At 33.7% G+C, this 21,991-nt stretch overlaps 5 protein-coding genes across 11 annotated transcripts; 2 read left to right on the top strand and 3 right to left on the bottom strand.

The window, feature by feature from the left end:
- Nucleotides 1-7,666: 7,666 nt before the first annotated feature.
- On the top strand, nt 7,667-9,948 carry LOC117231321 (bifunctional methylenetetrahydrofolate dehydrogenase/cyclohydrolase, mitochondrial). The gene is made up of 4 exons (XM_033489674.1): nt 7,667-8,631; nt 8,738-8,922; nt 9,013-9,381; nt 9,500-9,948. Exons 1-4 carry the CDS (start codon nt 8,558-8,560, stop codon nt 9,859-9,861), a joined length of 990 nt encoding a protein of 329 aa, XP_033345565.1. The 5' UTR covers nt 7,667-8,557; the 3' UTR covers nt 9,862-9,948.
- Nucleotides 9,949-10,314: 366 nt separating this feature from the next.
- Nucleotides 10,315-11,960, top strand: LOC117231482 (glyoxylate reductase/hydroxypyruvate reductase). Its single transcript, XM_033489961.1, has 4 exons — nt 10,315-10,581; nt 10,836-11,156; nt 11,236-11,693; nt 11,760-11,960. Exons 1-4 carry the CDS (start codon nt 10,394-10,396, stop codon nt 11,885-11,887), a joined length of 1,095 nt encoding a protein of 364 aa, XP_033345852.1. The 5' UTR covers nt 10,315-10,393; the 3' UTR covers nt 11,888-11,960.
- A 95-nt stretch (nt 11,961-12,055) lies between these two features.
- Nucleotides 12,056-14,204, bottom strand: LOC117231483 (mitochondrial thiamine pyrophosphate carrier-like). Of its 5 annotated transcripts, none has more exons than XM_033489964.1 (5): nt 14,101-14,204; nt 13,479-13,646; nt 13,240-13,392; nt 12,674-12,876; nt 12,056-12,606 (listed from the first exon to the last, which is right to left on the bottom strand). In XM_033489964.1, exons 2-5 carry the CDS (start codon nt 13,596-13,598, stop codon nt 12,141-12,143), a joined length of 942 nt encoding a protein of 313 aa, XP_033345855.1. In that variant the 5' UTR covers nt 13,599-13,646; nt 14,101-14,204; the 3' UTR covers nt 12,056-12,140. The 5 variants fall into 5 exon arrangements, with proteins under 5 accessions (XP_033345855.1, XP_033345853.1, XP_033345857.1 ...); XM_033489962.1 differs by having other exon boundaries at nt 13,479-13,643; nt 14,101-14,197; XM_033489966.1 differs by lacking the exon at nt 14,101-14,204 and adding an exon at nt 13,779-13,979 and having other exon boundaries at nt 13,479-13,643.
- Nucleotides 14,205-14,239: 35 nt separating this feature from the next.
- LOC117231485 (testis-expressed protein 47-like) lies at nt 14,240-14,972 on the bottom strand. Its single transcript, XM_033489967.1, has one exon. The coding sequence runs from the start codon at nt 14,748-14,750 to the stop codon at nt 14,298-14,300; it is 453 nt and encodes a 150-aa protein (XP_033345858.1). The 5' UTR covers nt 14,751-14,972; the 3' UTR covers nt 14,240-14,297.
- A 201-nt stretch (nt 14,973-15,173) lies between these two features.
- On the bottom strand, nt 15,174-21,857 carry LOC117231481 (ATP-dependent RNA helicase p62-like). Of its 3 annotated transcripts, none has more exons than XM_033489959.1 (8): nt 21,763-21,781; nt 21,517-21,610; nt 21,166-21,207; nt 19,886-20,875; nt 19,494-19,672; nt 18,415-18,474; nt 16,158-16,394; nt 15,174-16,072 (listed from the first exon to the last, which is right to left on the bottom strand). In XM_033489959.1, coding segments are annotated over exons 2-8 (1,602 nt in total). In that variant the 5' UTR covers nt 21,519-21,610; nt 21,763-21,781; the 3' UTR covers nt 15,174-15,980. The 3 variants fall into 3 exon arrangements, 2 of the variants coding, with proteins under 2 accessions (XP_033345850.1, XP_033345851.1); XR_004492977.1 differs by lacking the exon at nt 15,174-16,072 and adding an exon at nt 17,161-17,577 and having other exon boundaries at nt 16,184-16,394; nt 21,763-21,857; XM_033489960.1 differs by lacking the exon at nt 21,166-21,207.
- Nucleotides 21,858-21,991: the final 134 nt, after the last annotated feature.

The raw sequence follows: 21,991 nt of genomic DNA on the forward strand, positions 1-21,991 counted from the left end.
CCTGGTTCGTACGTATTGGCATGGTAGAGGAGCCTGAAACTCTGTTGGACTTCGCGCTCGATTAAACGCCGACCCAACGAAGAGAAGAAGAAGACGTCGGTCCGTGGCATCGAGCAGGGAACCAACAAGAAATACTCGCACTATGGTCGTTCGATCGTCCGTCGAGGTGATGTCTCGATGAGGACGGAAGACGCGGTTTTAAGCACGAGCCACAATGGCTCCTCTCTCTCTCCTCCGCTCTCATGCTCCCTTTTGGTAAGCGCGCGAGATCCTCTGTAAAACGCTCGGTCGAAGTCGCGCGTGTTCGGATGAACTACCGCTGCTTTCATCGTGATTCACGTAAATCGATGGTAACCATGAAATTTTCGTCTCTGATTCTTCTTTTCTTTTCTTCTTCTTCTTCTTCTTCTTTTTTCATCGAATCGATAGAGACTCTGTCTTTGAGAAGAGAGCGAAACGTTGTCGTCTCTATCGACTATATCAACGTCAACAGGGGACAATGAGAGCAGAAAAATTGAATGATCTCGCTCTCGCTTCGTCCTTTCACTCGCGAATTACTTTGGAAAAGAAAGAGTTTTTCGAATTCTATACGCGAGTTTAGCACGTCTATTCGTGCAATTCGTAGAAGAGTGGCCAGAAACTATCGTCTTTGGAATTTTGTTATCGGGAAAAAGAAGCGTTTACGCGAGAGAGATCTACGAAGATGATTCGACTTAGGATGATCGACGTTGATCACGATGGAACAGTATGGATAGTAAGCCTATCCGGGAACTATAGATACTGACCAAATGTTTCGAGTGATTACCGTTTAGACGACTTAACGATACTGTCACACTAGCGATAAGACGACTTCGGGAAGAACGAGTACGAAGAAAATGACGTAGAAGTATGGTAGCCTGAAATTATGTGATATATATAATGCTGTTTTTCACGGAGCTGTGCTCCGTTTAATAATGATTGTTACACCCTGGCGAAAGGGGTCGTCGGCGACGAGAATCGATGTGTAAGCGCCAGGAGGGAAGCGTCGAATTCTTTTTCGTAGAATTGGCGCCGCGACGACACCCGACGCCATAACTTGTACACCATGTTCATACTTGTACATAACTGATTATTTATCTATTTGTATCGGGTAACACGACACGTTCGTGCACGCGTGTCCGTTCGCAGCTTTCGCGCTTTCCGCATTTCAAATTTCGAATTATATCACCGGCTGCGCGTGAAGGAAGACGCGACTTTGATCGAAAGTATACTTGACCTTGGAAATTCTGCCCACTTATTCGCAATTTCAATTGCTATAAATCTAACGGTAGAACGATAGATGAAGAGATTGGACGGGATCGTTTGGTGTTCGAAAGTTGTACCGGCGAATGCGATTTAAGAATCGAGCAACGCGATAATTTTCTTCTGCACTTCTGTTCTTTCGTAATGGATCGCTGCGAACGGAGACCCGTTCGAAACCGCTTTACTACTAGCCGATAAGCGTAGAGCTCGCGAAGCGCAGAAGCAAAAACGAAGGAACAAAGCCGACGGAAGATACGAGGCGAAGCGAAGGGAACCAGAGGCAAACCGAAAACGATCCAAGAAAAAAAACTAACGACCGGTCAGCTAACTGAAAGCACCGCCATCGTTTCCCGCTGTGTTCAGCGTGCACGTCAACCACATCGCTCGGTGAAGGAAAATCGTGAACGGGACGTCTGCGCTACGAAAGCCACAATCGACGACCGTTCGGTAACCGGCCCTCCATTGTACGTTCATGAAAAGACAATCGTTAACGTATTCCGCGTGGAATCGCATCTTTTTCACTCGATTTATTAATTCTATATGCTTTGAACGAGCCACCGACGAGCCACATCGGCGGCGTTCATCGGCTCATCCGACACACCCCCTCCACGCGAATAATTCTCGGCAAACGAACAAAATGAAAATAAAGTTGGACGAAATCGCGCGATTCGTTCGATATTTCGGCCGTACAGTTCTTTAGGTCTAAGTCGTTCGGAAGATTTTATAGTAATTTTGAAGAATTCCTCGGCGTACGGGACGACCGACGTCGGCCGACGCGTCCACATCGACGCGACGATGCAAAGAAAAGAGGGAACGGAGGAAATTTCTCGTCGAGTTGTCACCGGATTTCGTCCTTACGAGAAGACTTGTCCACCGGGACGATGCAAAAAGTATATAGGAAAACGCACGCATGCTTTATTTCATACCGAAGTTGATTATAGTTGACTCGCCGCGTTATCTCGCGTTCCACTCGATACGAATCGACAACCGTCGATCTCGCTCGAGAACCAACTCGTGCAACGAACCATTCTTGTCGTTCTGCAATTATTTTCTCGCCCCTCCCACCCTCAATTTATCGATGTATCATTCTCGCGTTTCTTGCGTTGCGGGGACCAATAAATTCGTACGACCGCCGGAGTTGGCCGTGCCAAAATGGGAAAGGAAGAGTTTCCACGGTTTCTTTAGTCTCGATTGTTCAGTTTGCTCGCGTGATTCCGGTTCGCCGCCGCGATACACCCCCAGAGAATCGAAGACTGACGCTTTAGTTTCGTGTTCTATCGTTGCTCTTACGACGAAAGTGTTACGTGATATCTGTTCACTGCCATTTCGTTTCATTTATCTGTACGCGATTCAAGCATTTTTCGAGAGATTCGGTCGACCAGCGAAGAACGAACACCGATCGCAGACATTAGAAAAGTAAAAATTATCGAACGAGAAAAAAAAAGGAACGTTTCGCACGAAAAGGCTGCCAAAGAAGAGATAATCGCCTTTAAAATTTCAATCATTTACGACGAATCGGTTGCTCGTATCGAACGTTTAACGAAATAGCAATAATCTGTCCGAGAAAACGAACGAGAAAGAAACAAGAAAAGAGAGATTCACGATAAAACGAAATCGGTATACGAAATACATATAACGAAACCGAGAAGATCCCGCAGCTGAGAAAAGGAAAGAAGGACAACGTCGAAAAGTCCTCTGAACCATACGCAAGAGGATTCCGCACGGAATGGCGAAGCTTGTTTGATTTACTACCAGACGATCGCTCACGGCCGAGTTCTCGTTTTGGTTGCCACCTACGCCCCGGTCGAAGAACTTTAAGCTTCCGGAGAATCGGTCTGATAAAAGGAAATAAAGGAGTCGCGTGCTCGCGGACAATAGGTTCGAGAAGATTAAAAAAGAAGAAGAACAATCCGCCTGATGAATCAACGGTGCGGTTCTCTTTTTCCCTCGAGTGTGACTTTCACGAGATAAAATATCGCGACGAAACGATCGCTTCGAAGAGGCCCGAAGCCTCTGCGAACGCTGTACCTCGCGGCTTCGTCGCCAATCACCGTTTCCGGCGCGTAACTTTGTTCATCGTGCTCGATGGTACGCGGTATAGAAGCTAATTTTCTAAGATTCCTCTCGATATTTTCTTCTCTTCTCGATATCGATCGTCGTTTTCACTTGTCCTTTGCCATTCGGCTTTACCGAATATACTCGTACAAATATTGCCATTAAATCGTTTGTTCCGCGACCTTCGAGCAGAATTGCACCTTTGTCCAAATCCGACGTCAAGCTATTAATTTTCCGCGTCGATTCGTTCTTTTCGCTCTTCTCTTCAAATTGTTCGACGAACAACGACGGATAACGCGAGTCCAACGACTCCTCGTTATCGTACGGAAACAACGTCTTCGTCGTATATATCGATAAACTGTTAAACTGGGAAATCGCGCAAAAGCGTAAATCGGCCAGAATTTCTAATATTTCAAAAACCAGCACGAGCTTCCCAGACGAGAATCGAATACGGACAGCCGATGAACGAGATTACGCGCGGGGAAAAAAAAGTACGTTTTCCCTAATGGGACCGCGTTGTTCACGTGCACGAGGACAGTAAAGGTTTATTGCCACGACCGGATCAAACCCATACGCAAACGAACCAGCCGCACGGTGCAATTTATCGGCGAACCTTTATTGACGTCGCGCATGAAAACGCGGCCCGCGTGTTTAGAGACACCCGCACGGCGTCAGGGCATCGGCCGTGGAATCGCATCGACGTTAAACCAACCCGGCCCTAGTAACTCATATCCTCTGAACACCATGCTGGCTCCGCGTTTACCACTTGGCTATAGATTCGACCAAAGAGTGTTCCGCGAATTTCTCGAAATTCGGTTCAGCTCTCACGCCTTGACACGTTCGCTGCTCTCTGAATCCACTTTTCCTTTCGTACAGCGAGTACATGTTAATAAAAATTGTCATACGTATCTTTATTTATTACACGCGTTTAATAGGAATTAGCATGAAATACTTTTCCATAATTTCGGGATTTTCAGTTCACGTGTCACTTCGAATCGTTAGGATACACAACAATGAAGGTATAGACCGACTGGAACGTGCTTCGTACGCAGCGAACGTGTTAAAATGAAAAGCGAAACTACGATAAATACGTTAGGAAACGAAACTTTTCGTCTAAATTTCCATATTTTCGAACGCTTAAGTATTTAGATTACGTTATGTTTGTAAAAAAAAAAATGTTCTGGGTTGTCAATTTCTTCGAATATTCTTCCCTTTAATTCTCGAATCGTTCGGATCGTTGAATTTTGAAACCGTAACTTTCGGAATTTGAGAATTCGTGGCGATTACAGGCCGATGGCCGCGTACGGGTGTACGTGTAAATAGATTACGAACGACTCGATTGTAAATAAAGGTAAAATACACGTACGAGTTTTAACTAATTCTAGATGATGATCTAAGTTAAACGAGTAACTATGTAGAGGATTAGACGTTATTAATTACGATATAAAATCATATCCATGAGCGCGCTGGTATTAAGGAAGGAAAGGTCGACGTTTAAGAGCAGGCGTTATTCTCGCGCTTTAACGATACTTGTCTTATATTTCAACTTTAATCTCCGCGATATGAAATTGACGATTACGTTTATGAAAAATATTCAAATGTTAAGAGTGGTTGACAGAGACAGCTATATTCGTTTGATTGTATTCTCGCGGATACGTGCTTGTATTTCTTTGATTCCGTCTGCAATATATCATTGTAAGTATCGTCAGGGAATAATTAATTAGAAATGAAACGAAAGAACGCTTGTTATCCCCTCGATTGACACCAGTCTCCGTTGAGACACGATGAACGAGAGAACAAACGAATGGACGATGTAACGAGTATAAGCGACTTCCGGTAGGCGCGCATCGAATCGACAAAAATTTGCGCGGTTCTATGTACATAAGTAAGCGTAAGTGTTGCCGAAGCGATAATGGCAAGAACCGAGAAACTGCACAAGACGATTAAGTTTAATAATGATTTCTCGATAAACTGTTGTAGGTAAAAAGAAACGAAAGCGTGATATAAATGAACGAACGACCGGTAAAACAGAAGGGAGAAAAACCGGAAAGTGAGAAAGCGTGACGTAAATAGGAAGTTTGTAAAACTTCGCGAACTGACTTGTACAGCGTTTATCTCAGGCCTGTCCACGTATAGGATTCCCAAATCGTTTATTCTTCGTCATAGTCTCGTGATCTTCTCGAAAAATAGTATAGCGTAAAAGTAATCATATCGTGTAGTGTCGATACTTTAGAGGATAAATTTACAGTACAAAATAAGAGAAAAAAGAATTGGAAGCTATAGCTCTCTAGCAAGATTCAAGATCCTAGTTCCGCATCTACGTTTCTGCTTAGTATGTGAAACTTAGTTCCTTAATTAGAAATTAATTAGAAATGGTATCGTTTTCTCATTTTGTGCTCTAACTTTGTTCGTCGAAGAATCGACATATAATTAACCGATCGAGTTATCGAGCACTTTCACATGCTACGATAATTATATGGATACAGAGTGCGGGAAATGATTTGGACACTATAGTATATCCTGTGAACAGGCCTGGTTTATCTAGTAGCACAGAAGTTGTACGAGTTCCCGAACTCTTCCCGAAGACTGCCGAAAACGCTTATTGTTTGAAACGCTTCGGCGCCCCGCAATAATCATCGCTTCGAGCGATGAAAATTACCGAGTAAGCATTAAGTATCGCTTTCTCTGTCGTTTTCATGCAGAGTCATACACGATCATTTATAGCAGTTGGTAAATCGTTCGCGTAACTCTCTTTTTTAAGATATTCGATATCCTCCTTTCCTCGTCTTACTTTTTCCTACGTTATAAGTAACAGATTTTGTAATGTAGGATAATTCTACGTTGAGCGAATCTGTTATGAAACAGGATGTTACCGACTGTCGGTATATCGATATTTGAGTTTAAAATTCCTTTCGAACGATTCGTTCGCATCGCGATAGATATGTATGTATCTATATACTTACATTCAACGTTCTTTTTTTCTATGCACGATGGTTCTTTTCTTTCTATTCGCTCGACAGTTTGCACCCAAATTGTTCGAAAGCTTAACATAGAAGTTAAACGATTCGCTAATTTTTTTTAACACATCGCCCACGGCACGAATATACAAAATTATGCAACAAGGAATATACACTCAATATCTCGAGACAGCGAAACTCTCGATTTCTGACACTATTACTGCAAGAAAATAATCATAAACACAAACGGAAGAATGCATTACGATGTAAGAATAAATTATCCAATTTACGGTGAGCGTGGAATCAAGAACAGGCCCGACAATAACATATGTGCACATGCGCTCGTGCACCGTACATGTTTACGAAGATGTACTACTACCTAAAAATGTTTATAGATGCGTCTATCAGGCCGATCACATGTATTGAACGTGAAGTAAAACGAAAGAGTACTTACATTACCCACTTAACGAGATACTTTCGACATACAAATGAATTCAATGCATTAATGAACTTTAATCCAAATTGTGAAACATTACTGTGACGTTTAAAGTGAGGAACTTTAACAGCTATTACTGTTCATAACGTAAACGTGATAATTGATTGATTAACATTAATAAGATCGTATCGTTTGGTCTGAAAGACACTTCTATGGAATGGTTAATGAGAACGAAAGAGGATCGATCACCGTCAGACGTAAAAAATTTCAACAGAACCTCCGGAAACATGCTCACACGACATGCATATAGTTACTAATTATACCATTATTGATTACCGATTCGAATATCGAGTATGCGACATTTTTAATAAATTATTTTGAAGATTGCTTGACTTGTTTATCCTTACCTTATCCCATCTTGTTACTTCAAATCGTAGAGATATTCAATGATGCAAATATAAATCTTGAACACGATTGATTTTAACTTTGATTTAATAACTTCTGGATAACGGATCTTTTTGCTGCACTTCCAGCTTCTTAAAATTATTGCTTTCGATACTATAAAGACTGAATGCACATGAGCGATATTTTACCGTGCGATCCCGATACTACCATGTCTTTCACTGTTTTCCTATTACAACGAAATGGACATATGATTGTACTCGATCACAACGATATCGTACGATAAAATATCGCTCGTGGAATTCCCGCGTAAATTGACCGCCAAAAATTATATCGATAATAATCGAATATCGCGATATTTAATTACACATTCTACCGTCTTACTAGCGTTGTACGTGCCAGTTCTACACTGAATCGATAACGTACCATATGACTTAATGGTAAGTAAGGAAACACGGAAAAACTCCCTCTACGTCTAAGGCTGGGACTACAGGGCATAGCCTTACTGACGAGTCCACCGGTAGTCCCGGGACGAAACGCAAACTCTCTTTTCATCTAGCTCCAACTACACGTCCGCCATATTTTGATAGTGTGTCATGCTTTCTGAAGTATTGTGAAAACATAAAATTCTATACTACGTTCTGATTATAGGATATCCTGTTCTATATTTTATTTAATTTCATACAAAACTTTAGTTTTTATTCAAACCAGTACTATACTGAATCGATATCGTCACATGTGACACGAAACTGATAAGAAGCTTTTCCCAAATCGGTATTTTAGAACGTAAGGCAAGAAAACTCATATAGTGCCAGATCTATCTTATCCTTAGTCAATGATGAAAGTAAAATTAATGTTACTGTTGTTATAATATCGCTATAGTCAGTCTGCTATAGTATAAATATGTATATTAACGTTATCGTTACCTGAAGAAAAGTAGTCCCATAGAAAGTTTATATGCAATATTTCTATATCTCGTTTATGATATTATATATCACTTTCTTAAATAATATAAGTGAAATTACAATGTCATTTTCCTGAAATAAATATGTAAAATATAGATTAAATGTTAATTCTTTTTACAAATAAAACAGTACCGGCAAAACTAGTTTCGAAAGTAAAAAATCAACATTCCCTTTCACTACAAAACATTGCAAGATTTTCACCAGTAATCGCTGCAAACTATTTAGTATACTTTCACCAACAACAGGTTCACTGTGTTTTTTCATTATCACATTATTTATAAAAACTGATAGATATCATAATTTCGAATTATAATTACATAAAATACAGTATATATATATGTTATATTACATTATGTTATGTTAAGTACTACAAGTAACAATTTATATATTGTTATGTATATAAATGATCAAATATTTTACTATAAAATAATTAAATATATAAACGATTTTATACTTAAAACATGTTTCACTGGAAGAAAGTCTTAGGAATTAATTTACATGGATCTTTGAGACAATTACATACTTCAAAAATTTTGTAAGTAATACATATTCAATTTTTAAAGATTTAAAAAGTTATAATATAATATGATATAATTTTCTAATTGACTCGATATGAGGTACATAACATATATTTTTTTTAGACAAAAAGCTGTTATAATAAATGGTAAAGAAATAGCTGATGAGATTCAAAATGAATTAAAAGCAACTATTCAGGATTGGATAAATGATAATAGAAAGAGACCTAAACTCGTAGCCATAAAGGTTGGAAATGATCCAGCTAGTAAAGTATATGTTGAAAGAAAAATGAAAGCTGCAAACTTCATTGGTAAAATAACGCTAATGTTTAAACAACTTCGATAGATGTAATTGATACATTGAATACATGTCTAACATATTTATTTTATTGATAACTCAGGAATTGAAAATTATGTTATTCATTTAAAAGAAAATAATTCGCAGCAAGATCTTATTAAAGAAATTGATCATTTAAATAAAGATGAAAATGTAGATGGGATTATCGTGCAATTGCCATTACCAAAACACATGAATGAACATGAAATATGTCAAGCAATTATACCAAATAAAGATGTTGATGGTTTCCATTTAGAGAATTTGGGTAATTTAGCATTAAATAACAGTAGGTTTATTCCGGCAACTGCTTTGGCTGTAAAAGAATTAATAATTAGGAGCAATATTGAAACTTTTGGAAAAAATGCAGTGGTAGTGGGAAGATCTAAACATGTTGGGTTACCAATTGCATTACTTTTACATGCTGACAGCAAAGGTATAAAACGTAAATATAATAATAAAATGTAAAATAGCAAATTCAATGAAATTTTATATATATAGAATGTAACATTGGAAAAAAGTCGATGAAATCATAATAGCAAATTAATTCACAGATGAAATAGGTGCATTAGATATGACTACAACAATATGTCATCGCCATACTCCCCATACTGAATTAGAAAAATTTACAAAATTGGCAGATTTGGTAGTCGTTGCAGCTGGTATTCCTGGCTTAATTACTAAGGAAATGATAAAGCCAGGAGCATGTGTAATTGATGTAGGGATTACAAGAATAAAGATGGACAATAAATACAAATTAGTAGGAGATGTAGATTTTGAAAATGTTCAGGCAATTGCTGGACATATAACTCCAGTACCAGGAGGTGTAGGTCCTATGACTGTAGTAATGTTAATGAAAAATACTATTTTAGCAGCTAAAAGAAATTATAACAACTCAAAATCATCTATACTTTAAAATATTAATGTTTAAGAATATGGACCATACATAATTCACAGCACAGTATTGATGTATATATATAAAATATTATGTTTTCCTGCGGAAATAAAATGGAAATAATAAAACTTTCTATTTTTTATTATGTTTACTCATTTCATCAGAAAATGTCTTTTATTACTCACATATAAAAACTTGATATCGTGTTATCGAACAACTCCCAATGCATGTTATTACTTTTGATATACGAAATAAAAGCAAAAAGGTATACAAAATAAATTGGGAATTATATATAATAATAAAATAATAAAAGTATTATTTTTAATAAAGAAGACAGTTTTCTAACATTTTCGAACCACTAAAGGATATTGAAATTACAATTAACATACATATGGATTTATATAGTAATCTGTTTGAACTTTAAAATCATAAAAAAAGATTAAAATATTTAATTAATGATAAGTAAAGGTTATATTTTCCCGTATTTGATGTTTCTGTTCAGTCGAGACTGAACAAATATATAAGATAATAACAACCATCTATTTAATAAAAAATGTCTTTATCTAACTTCACTTTCTACACGAAATCAAATCAAAGGTCGCTACTTTTAATTGCTTTCAAACTTTTAAGACGTAACAATCAAAAATTTGTCACATCTAGTCCAGTTAAGATGAGTCGACCAAAAGTTTTGATCACCCGCCCGGACATTCCAGCTGCCGGGTTAAATTTACTTAAAGAACAGTGAGTATATTTTTAATATTTAAAGAACACTTAAAATACATTTCATTCTCTTAAGTCATGTAAAACACATTACCCAATTTTTCATATCTTATTCTATGAAGTTGCGTTTACGTAAAGATACATATGTATAATGTTATACTTTAACATCTCAAACATTTCGTGCCAATATTATATTTTTGTCTTTGATTTATACATGCTTGCAATGAAAAAAACTGTTTATTAATATTTCTATTTCTTTTTATTTTATATTTTAGGTGTGATGTTGTTCTATGGGAAAAACCTGAACCAATTCCTAAATCTGTATTATTATCAAAAATACAAAATATGGATGGAGTTTATTGTTTATTGACAGACAAAATAGATGAAGAAGTTTTAAATGCCGCCGGACCACAATTAAAAGTTGTGGCTTCTATGTCAGTTGGTGTTGACCACTTAGATTTGCAAGCTTTGAAGAAGAGAAATATTAAAGTTGGTTATACTCCTGGTATTCTAACAGATGCGACAGCTGAATTGGCTGTAGCATTATTACTAGCTACGTCTAGAAGATTAATAGAAGCAAACAGAGCCATTTACAAGTATAAAACAGAACATATTTTTTTATTTATTAAATCGTGTAATTAAACATACATTTTATTTCAAATATAATTTATATAGGGGTGAATGGAAAGCATGGTCACCAACTTGGATGTGTGGACCAGGATTATCTGGATCAACTGTTGGAATAGTAGGATTAGGTCGTATTGGTATTCAAGTAGCAAGATGTCTTAACAGCTTTAACACTGCTAAAATATTGTATACAAGTAGGAGTATTAAGCAGGAAGCATCCGAATTTGGAGGAGAAAAAGTAGAACTTGATATGTTATTGGAAAAAAGTGATTTTGTAATTGTAACAACAGCTTTAACTCCAGATACAAGACAAATGTTTAACAAAAATACATTTAAAAAAATGAAAAGATCTGCTATATTTATAAATGTCAGTAGAGGAGAGGTTGTTGATCAATCTGCTCTGATAGAAGCTTTAAAAAGTGGAATAATCAGAGCTGCTGGTTTAGATGTTATGACTCCTGAACCTATTCCATTAGATAGTGAACTTTTAAAGTTAGATAACTGTGGTAAGTTAACTAAGATCTATCTGTAGTAAAATATATAATAAAAATAATGATTTACTTATGTTTCAGTTGCATTACCTCATATTGGTAGTGCTGCTACAGAAACGCGAGAAGAAATGTCAATAATTACTGCTAAAAATATTATAGCAGTCTTGAAAGGAACTCCAGCTGAAATGCCTGCTCCACTTCAATTATAAATATAACTTAAGTTAAATATCACAAATAAATTACTGAAGCAAAAATAAATTTGTGAGGAGAGACTAAATCAGCTTTAAGCTTAGATTGTTATTTACCATTATAACTTGATTCTTTATACAAGTATGATTATATGTTTATACATACATATTATACACTTAACATATATGTATAAATTATTTTGTACATATGACAGTATGGAGAGAATATTATATACTGTACTCTTTTAATATTAAAACTAGCATTATAATAACTTCACTTTTCTGAAATATACCTCAAGGCTTTTAATACTATTAAGCTTTGCTCATATATCGTAAAATGCAATGCCGTTGTCATACTAGCTTTCAATTGAGATGGTACTAAACCTTTAAATAGTCCTTTTACTCCTTCCTTTTTTATAGTTAATTTTAAACAATCTATAAGTCCTTTACATTCAAAAAAAGTACCAAAACCTTTTCTACCATTTTTGAATCCTTGTATTTGTAACCTTTTCCTACTAAGATCAAACGGATATACTGCAGTTTTAGCTAATAGACCAGCTGTACTACCAGATATTAGAGAATTGAAAAAACTAGTATCAGTTTCATTGTAATATTTCTTATACATATCACTGAAAAATGCATAAAATGCAAATTGTAAACCTGTATGTGGCACAATTTGCAATACAGTCGGTAATAATCCATAAAAAAAAGCCTTTGGAGATTCATGTCGTATTATACAGCTGTAAATATATTTTATTAAACAATGTTTGATTCGATGGAAAGGTGTATTTACAGTATTTAACTTGCCTGCAAGAATGAAAAATTCCTTTATAGATTACATGATTATTTGATTGTGCTACTAATCTGGTTCTTAATGTATCGAAAGGAAATGATACAGTTGTAGCTATAAAACCAGCGCCTGCACCAGCTACAAACTTTGTTGAATATTTCCATTCATTTAGTAATGAAAAATTATGAAACTCATGCATAAGCACATTATATGAATAAAACTGTAACATTTTAATATTTAATTATATATTTTGACAATAACTTCAAAATATTTTCATATTTAGATAAGGTATTCAAGATTCAAATGATCAGTGTTACAAATGATACTGTTTAAAATTTGTAGATACTGTCCTATTCAGGGAAAAATATTTTCATATTTCTTAAATTTTGTTGTGTTTTAATTTATAAATTATAAACTTCAAGAATATGCAACATACAGTATCAGATGTAAGACTTAAAGCCATAATGTCTCTAATACAAATTAATAATTTTTGAGATTATTTTATATAATATTTATTTCAACTGAAAGAATTATATAATAGAATTAAAAAGCTACATGAAAGTTTCATAAAATATACATTTACCTGGCTAGTCCCATATATAACTGATAGTAATTGAGCAGGTACATGTCCTTTCCAAAAAGCTGAAATACCTTCTTCCTTAAATATTAAGTAAAATGCTTGTAGTAAAGAGTGATATTTACTAACATGATGGTTAGCAATAGGTTCAACTTGTAACTACAGTGATAAAGAATTCTTTTTAAAGTCTATGTATAACATTATAAACATTGTTGTTGTATTACTTGTGATATATGTTCTTTTACCTGAAATCTAATTTTCACAACATCGAAAGGTTGACAAGCAAATCGTGTTACAAAACCACTAACACCTCCTGCTATAGCATGTTCCAAATTATTACTATTACCTTTTGATGAAGTGTCCATTATTTTCTAAACTTGGTACTTAATAGACTGTAAATAGCATAATAACAACTGAAAAATTGAAAATAGGACTTTTTATACAAATAATAAAATACTTTCATAAATGGCAAGTCAGTATTTAAAAAATACATGTATGTAATATTTATTTGGAAGGATAAAATCATTTTTCTTACTATACATAACCTAAATTATTCTCATTAGAAAAATCAGGATCCACATCTGTTCACAATAATTATCATGCCCATAAAATAAATATAACCTTGAGTATATGGATAATACATAAATGATTAGATGAATACTTTTAATATAATTATAAATATAATAATATATTTAACTAAGAATTTATTGATATATATAGTTCACAATTTCCTTTCGACGTATATTTTATTATATAACTAACATTTCCTTATTTGTTATAATTATAATCAATGTCTTGTATTATTTCGGAGACTGACGAATAATCGTCAAAATTGGAGGCATAGTTTAAACTATAATAATCCTTTACCAGTGATGTTAAGTTATATCCCCAGACACTTTGAAGTACAAGTTTTACATTTCTCCTGGATGGAATGTTCAAATGACCGTTTACAGCTATTGAATCCAAATATTCATTAAAATTTTCCTGTAAAAAATATATTCCACAATATTTTTGTTTAATTTACTACATCTTTATTTAAATCCTTAAATACGTTAAAAATCAATTCAACGATCTATACTCACATAATTCTCCAATTTCCATTTATTCCATAATTCAATATACAATTTAAACAAATTTAAAATTATTACTTCATATATAGAGCAAATATTTTCAAAGCTACTCTCAAGTCTTTCTAATTCCTCATTCTTTAATGCATCATCATTCATTCTCCGGAAATACCATTTCTTAAAAAATCTTTTGTTTGCATCATTTTGTATGTACAAACATTTAATATCCGTCATTATGCCAGAATTGTTAATAAGTACTTCGTGACACAGTCGAAATCCATCATCTTCTGAAGATTCGATTAAATGAATCACAAAATCAGAATAAACAAGCAGTAATCCTGTAATATGTTGTGTAATATTTTTCTTTATTGAATTATCAAATACTTGTACTATATTCTCACAATCTGTAATTTTTGCACAAAAAATAAGTCTATGCACAAACGTATGCATTCTTGAAATATAATAAAGTACACTTACCTTAAACAAGTTGTTTGATCAATAAGCAACATGCATTACGCTAAAGCGTGATTTTTAAAAGTTTAAATTTTAATTTAAGTTTAAATTTTTCTAGCGGTACTGAACGGAGCACTGCGGCGGAAAGCGTTCATGTTGCGCGGGGCTCATAATTAAGTGGTATCCCGCTGACGTCGTCTATAGGCGACACTCGTCCCCACAGGTAGTCACGCGGATGCCGCCTATACGTAGCGAAAGGGTTAAAGGAGAGAATATATTTAAACCACGTGTATTATTATAAACATTTTATTTTCTTTTACACCGGGTTTATTTTTGTAGTTGCAAATATGATACATTAATGTGAGATATTTTTGTCTTTTGAACAGGTTAAATATATATAATAAAAAAATTGCCGAAATAGTTATTCAAGTGCTATAGTATTTTTGTAAGAGTTGTTGAATCAATGGAAAATGTTTTCATAATGCATAACTTTACTACAAAATCGATTTATCGAGCAGATTTCTTTTGGCGAATTAATACTATGATATTGACACAGAGTATACATATGCAACTAAAGAAAGTGTAGTTTTACAGTTAATATTCAGTATGTTCTCCCACATAATTTCACAGACACCAACAAATAAATGATTTTCACTGTATGACCAAGTATCAAATTGGCCACATTGAAGAAGTGGAATGAATACTGATTACATTTACTACGTACTTATATCTTACTGAGCTCCAACTTCTAAGACGCGTAAATAATTATAAATTAAGTTTTTCCTTACTAAAAAAATTTTAACAACAATTATGGATATTAGCAACCAATTGTCAATAAAGGGAGGAAAACTTTTTAGATCAAACTTAATTTTTTGAAATTGTCAATTATTTCCTATTAACTATTTCTTTTCGTACTTCTTACTGCATATTTTTCACTTTGCGTGCCTCAATGAATGAGAAAGTAGAAATGTAATGCAAAATATTATTATAATGGAAATTTGACAAAGGTATTGTATGTAGTTTACTAAGTTTTACACTATCGCTAACTACAACAATAAGATTATAAATAGAAATTTAAAAAATTAACCGAGCACGGAACTAACGTAAAGCAATAGGGCCTTAAAGGAGAACTTTTACTAATCACAGAGGAACAAATTGTAATAAGTTTCAGATCTCCAGCAGGTTACTTGTTCAGAAAGTTTGTGATTGGAAGTTGAATTAAACCAACTACGCGTCAAAGTAACTTAGATTATCGAATCGTTTATGTGTTTTAGGGAAAGCAGTTTCTCTTCTGCGATAATTTCCATAGCCCCAACGATCTGCAAAATTACACATAGAACATTTAAGCAAATTAAACAAAATCATTATATTATATGAATTTAGTTTCATAGTTTTCATAAATACTTCGTGCAGGATCATTTCCAGTTCTGTCTGCAAGTTCCATAAGTTTTGGATTGATAACTTGTTTAGCTTCCTTAAGTACATTAATTAAACCTTTAGCCTGTCGGCTATTTTGTGGTGTAAAGAAGGCATAACTCGTGCCTGAATTATTTGATCGGCCCGTCCTACCAATTCTATGAATGTAGTCTTCAGATGAAGTCGGATAATCGAAGTTGATCACGTACTTTACGTCGTCGACATCTAAAGTTGTTTCATTAAAATATGTACTAACATAAAAATATTGAGTGTGTTAAATATGATGTAAGATATGCTATATTTAATAAAAATATTAATTTTTTGGCAATATATACTCAATATGCCAACTATAATATGAAATCCATATAGATTATATTATCATGATCTGTTCTTCTTTAAAATTTTTATATTTATTTGTTAAAGTCGAAGCTAAATGTCATAACAGAAATTAATGCGAAAAACTAATTATTTTTATCTCCATATCTTTCCATGAGAATATGCAGCTAAGCCTACACTACATCACATATCAAATACACAAATTTCAATATTAAATATTAAAACTTCATAACAGTTAATAAGTAACTTCTAAAACCTTACTTAGTAACATAAACAATAGAATATTTGTATTACCTTTCTCTATGCATATTCTGTACACAAGTATTCATAACATAGAACAAAAAGTCGAAGAACTTATAAAAAGAATCAATATTGTAGATATTTAAATAAGAAATCCGTCACAGTAGAAGGAGTGTATATCGTATTCCCTATAAATTCTTTTTCTTTAACAAATATAATGAAAATGATTTTAAGTAAGATTTACAGTAACTTCTTTTTCAAACACTGTTACAGTTTTATATTGTCTAATATTTCACATTAAGGCGCTTTCATTCCTAATTATTAAAACATTGAAGATAAATTAAGAATTGTATCAGTTACAGTACATATAAATGTATATGAATGTAAGTTAGCTGCATAGTAATTAAATACAAACCCTGTTATCGTTGATGCACGTTCCGTATGACTGCATACAGAGCGCCTCACGATGTGTGCTATTCTTAAATGCAACTTCACATCGCAACGTCGTGTCCTAAGCATCACCACTGAGTAGCGATAGTAGCAAAATCAATAGATTGTTGTCTCTCATACGGGCTGAACATTGGCTATGAAGTGTGATGGTTGTACCAAAACGTAACCAACGGTCTTACCTCACAACCAACCAGCGCCGATAACGGCATCACCCGCGCACCACTCTACTACTTGCGTGGTACACAGGCTGAACACAGAGGCACATTAAGTACAATATTATGTGCAAAACAGAATTGCGTATGTACAATGAGTGAGCCATGTTTTCTTTATTGAACGATCGTTTTTCATCGCACACTCAATACAATTTGTGCACCATGTGCCTCTGAAACAAAGGACAACCAGACTGATTAACATAAATTACAGGATGCCCACATATATTACTAAAGCACTTCTCTTATATTCCAATCTTTATACTCTCAATTCTTTAACACAAGCACATTATTTAATTCCTCTTTTCTTTTCTTCTCCTTTTTTTCTCATTTTCTCCAATATTTTTTTTTTAATAAAATAGATAGCATTACACGTCAATAAAGCTAATAGAAAAATTAGGATGAACAAAAAACTTTGTACAGTACCTGAAGTATATAACACAATTATACGATATAAAATAAAGAAAAAATGCAGCACCTCTTCTTAAACAGTAAAAATAAAAACTTACGAAAATTTAACGCTTTTCATATTAATACAAATATAATAAATATATATATATATAAATTTTAAAGGAATAAGTAATAAAAGTTGAAGCTACCTAATGCTATCTATTTATAGTACATTAAGCTTATGTAAAGTTTGAGAATGTACACTAAAACTATTTTTTATACTGCATTAATATTATTATATCGTTCTACAATTTCAATAATTAACTATAGAATTCTACAAAGAATAACACATTGTTGAAAAGTCCTTATTTATCAATTTTTCTTATTTCTTAATTAACATGGTAAGTTATTTAATGTTAATCATTTTTATTCCAAAAACAGTGGGGCATCACCTTCATATAACCAGTCTGTGCTACATCGCCACTTTACCCTACCCTACCCCTTTTTAATTAAGTACAAATTTTCTCAAATACAACTGATCTAAACTTCAATAAATTCTTCAAAATCTACTATGTTTTAACAAAAATAAAAAATGTTAAACAAGTAACTCTATTACTTACCCAATCCACGAGCAGCAACATCTGTTGCTACAAGAATTGAATCCTTATTTCTTCTAAATTCTAAAATTTAATATAGCATAATGTAATTATGTGAATAATGCAATGAAAATGTTATCAGCATATATATATATGTCGGGTTATCATTAGGATTTAAGTCGCGTAATGTTTCTTCATTTGAATTAGCCATTGTTTTACAAAACAGAGGATATATTTACACGAATAAACAAGACTTTACAAAATATTATGAATAATGAATTTTATAAATAATATGATTAATTAACAAATGATAAGTTAAATTAATAATTAGATTAAAGAATAAGTTTTATCGAACAATAAAAGGAACGAATAATATATCTTACGAATAACAAATTTAACGAATAATGAAAATTAACGATTGATAAATTTTACAAATAATGAATTTAATTTACGCTATTAACAATGATCCGGGGTTCAAACGAATCCACGGTCAACGGGATATCTTTAAATAATTTTATAACACAAAAATACATTTGCTGAATCACTCGGTAAATTACTTTATGTATCACTTTCCAAGGCGATCACTCGAATGAAAATCTGATTAAAATCTTTTTCGTTATACGACTGCATTTGTTTGTTATATTCTCGCTGGAAACATCGAGAAGGTTCCAATCGTTGTTGCTAGGCAATATCTGTCGAAAGTTTGTTGTATACTCTTTGGAAACATCGAGAAAGATCCAAACGCCGATACTAGGCAATTTCTGTCTGGAGATTGATTCCAAATACGTGTCCCATTATATCAGCATCTCTAAAGTACAATTCTATGTGATTTCTAGGGAGAACAATACAACCGATCCACACCTTCATCAAGCAAAACGTTTATCCCGTGACCGTGACTACGTTCAGCGACCAGTTGTCACCTCGAACCCACTTTCTCTTTTCACAAATGTCAAACAATTACAGATGACAATTGCTTAATTACAGTTATGATAAAATCTAGGCTAAAGCATTAGAAGGCTTCCTCAAAATTGCATAGGGAAGGCTCCGGTTTTCATTTCATCTCCGACATATATATATATATATATATATATATATCAACAAACCTGTAAGAACAAAATCTCTTTCTAGTTGCGATTTGTCACCATGTATACATACTGCTGGCCACCCATATCGACGAATAGTTTTAGTAATACTCTCCACCTTTTTCTTTGTCTCTACAAAAATTATTGTCTTTCCACCTTCTGGACTAACATTACTAATCTCCTGAAGAAGATCTTGCAATCTAAAGTAGAAGAATAAAATATTAAATTGTAAGCAACCTTTAAAAAGTAAAATATTAATATATTGAATAAAAAAGTCAGTTCTTCTTAGAGATAAAATATTATGAAAAATCACGAACTATCATATATTACTTTCATCATAAACGATAAAATAAAAAATTTTTATTTTGACATAATTTATACTATTAGTAAATCGAAATATTTAAAATACATACTTCGCTTGTTTTTCATGTTCTTCACAGACATCAACAATCTGAAGAATATTGTGATTAGCTGATAATGTTAATGATCCAATGTTCAATTGTGTATAGTCTACAAGGTATTCCTCTGCAAGATTTCTAACTTCTTTCGGCCAAGTCGCAGACCACATCAATACCTGTCTATCTGGCCTAATTTGTTCAATAATTTTTCGAATTTGAGGTTCAAAACCCATGTCTAGCATTCTATCTGCTTCATCTAATACCAAGTACGTACATCTACGTAAATTAGTTATACCTCGTTCCAAGAAGTCAATTAATCGTCCTGGTGTGGCAATGCAAATCTCAACTCCTTGTTCTAAATCGCGAGCTTGGCTTCCTTTAGGCGCACCACCAAAAATACAAGTGCTTCTTACGTAGCCAAAATTATAAGTAACTTTTTGAATTTGCTGCGCCAATTCTCTTGTTGGTGCTAGAACTAGAGCAATTGGCCCGTCACCATGATTTAATGGTTGTTGACTGCTAATATGTACAATTGCAGGTAGGATGTATCCTAAAGTTTTCCCAGATCCAGTTTGTGCTATTCCAACCATATTTTGTCCAGACATTGCAATTGGCCATCCTTGAGCTTGAATAGCAGTTGGTTCACTAAACCCCTGTTTTCTAATACATTGCATTACATGATCAGGAAAATTTCCTTCTTCAAAATGTTGTATAGGATTAGGAATTTTCTCTCCCTTAAGAGTAATCTGATTCTCCTGTCTAAATATATCTATTTCTTGTGGATGACGTGATTGAACATTAGGATGTGGTATATAAAAATCTTTTTTAAAAGGCTTTAAATTTTCAAAACTCCAGTTTGGTTTTTTTAAGGCTCCCATAGTGCCATGCATATTATTTTTGTTGCGATTTTCAAATCGTCCATTTCTATTATTAGCATTATTTCCATATGCAGATCCCCTTTCTTTTGTTCTATAGTTTCCACCATGATAACTAGCTCCGTATGTCCTACATAAAAATTAGACACGTATTATAATTAAAGCACAATATTATGTATTTCATATGGATGTAGAGAACAAAGAGAATCAGCTCCAGATAAAAAATATGTGGATTCCGAAGGCATGTTCTCAAATTACTATTCCTCCCACAAGCATTCATGCTCCATTGATATATACGAAATGAAGGCATGCCAAAATGGGAGGTATAATTAAAATAGTTATATTTTCATTAGAAATAAATTGTGTTTGATCCTATATTTGCCTATAACTGTTAATATATATATTTGTATATATACAAACCTAATTCTCAGGGATCCAATAGCTCCCATTACATGTCGTAACCTTCAATAAACAATGTCGGTTTTTATGTATATGCAATTAAAAATTTATCAAAAGCATTTTTGACAAGGTACTTTTGCAGATAAATGTAAAAACATTTATTCCTGCATAAAAAAAGTCCATTATGTAACATTACACGTCAATAAATTTTCGGGACGATATTATAGCGAAATGCAACGACGCATTGCGGATATCATATAATGGCCGAACATGAATGACTTTGAAGAGAGAAATAGACAGAACATTGAGATATAAATATAAATTCTACAATATAAATCTACAATTATAATTAAAAATGATGTTGTTACTCACATATTTGATACAGCAAGAAAAACTTTCAATTCCTAATTAAATTACAGTTGAAGATGATAACTTTTGTTTAATCGATTGATCAAGGTAACGAACCCTGAAATGATAATTAATTTTTATCATTGTCCGTTTACATTTAAAACATGCAAAAATATTACAAGGGTAAATGAATTATCGATTACGATGCAACATTTACAAGTTTAAAAAAAAAGAAGTGAATTACGAACAACGGTCAAACGTCCTACTTACACCACATCCAGGAACAGAAAGAACAATTTAATATGTACCCGGATGTGACGTATGTCAGGGACAAACGTATTCGAAAGTGGGGATGCGCAAGAGCTCCGAAAACACCTCTTTTCGTCCTCTGCGCATGTAATACAAAGTCGATTTTGATTGACTTGAAGACAACAGACAACGTTATTCAACTCAGTATATTATTTACTGCACTTACGTAATTTTCTAAATTGCAACTATA

This window comes from Bombus vosnesenskii, unplaced genomic scaffold (genome assembly GCF_011952255.1).
Source record: "Bombus vosnesenskii isolate JDL3184/JDL3185 unplaced genomic scaffold, Bvos_JDL3184-5_v1.1 scf7180000013272, whole genome shotgun sequence".
In the NCBI taxonomy this organism is placed as follows: domain Eukaryota; kingdom Metazoa; phylum Arthropoda; class Insecta; order Hymenoptera; family Apidae; genus Bombus; species Bombus vosnesenskii.

Coding starts and splice junctions, on each gene's coding strand:
- LOC117231483 (XM_033489964.1), bottom strand. CDS start 13,598: ATGGACACTTCATCAAAAGGTAATAGTAATAATTTGGAACATGCTATA. Junction 13,393..13,478: donor TTGTGAAAATTAGATTTCAG/GTAAAAGAACAT, acceptor TTATCACTGTAG/TTACAAGTTGAACCTATTGC. Junction 12,607..12,673: donor GGAATTTTTCATTCTTGCAG/GCAAGTTAAATA, acceptor ATATATTTACAG/CTGTATAATACGACATGAAT.
- LOC117231485 (XM_033489967.1), bottom strand. CDS start 14,750: ATGCATACGTTTGTGCATAGACTTATTTTTTGTGCAAAAATTACAGAT.
- LOC117231482 (XM_033489961.1), top strand. CDS start 10,394: ATGTCTTTATCTAACTTCACTTTCTACACGAAATCAAATCAAAGGTCG. Junction 10,582..10,835: donor TTAAATTTACTTAAAGAACA/GTGAGTATATTT, acceptor TTTATATTTTAG/GTGTGATGTTGTTCTATGGG. Junction 11,157..11,235: donor GCAAACAGAGCCATTTACAA/GTATAAAACAGA, acceptor TAATTTATATAG/GGGTGAATGGAAAGCATGGT.
- LOC117231321 (XM_033489674.1), top strand. CDS start 8,558: ATGTTTCACTGGAAGAAAGTCTTAGGAATTAATTTACATGGATCTTTG. Junction 8,632..8,737: donor TTACATACTTCAAAAATTTT/GTAAGTAATACA, acceptor TATTTTTTTTAG/ACAAAAAGCTGTTATAATAA. Junction 9,382..9,499: donor TTTACATGCTGACAGCAAAG/GTATAAAACGTA, acceptor ATTAATTCACAG/ATGAAATAGGTGCATTAGAT.
- LOC117231481 (XM_033489959.1), bottom strand. Junction 20,876..21,165: donor ATTGGATCCCTGAGAATTAG/GTTTGTATATAT, acceptor ATTTTTATGTAG/GACATACGGAGCTAGTTATC. Junction 19,673..19,885: donor GAACATGAAAAACAAGCGAA/GTATGTATTTTA, acceptor CTTCTACTTTAG/ATTGCAAGATCTTCTTCAGG.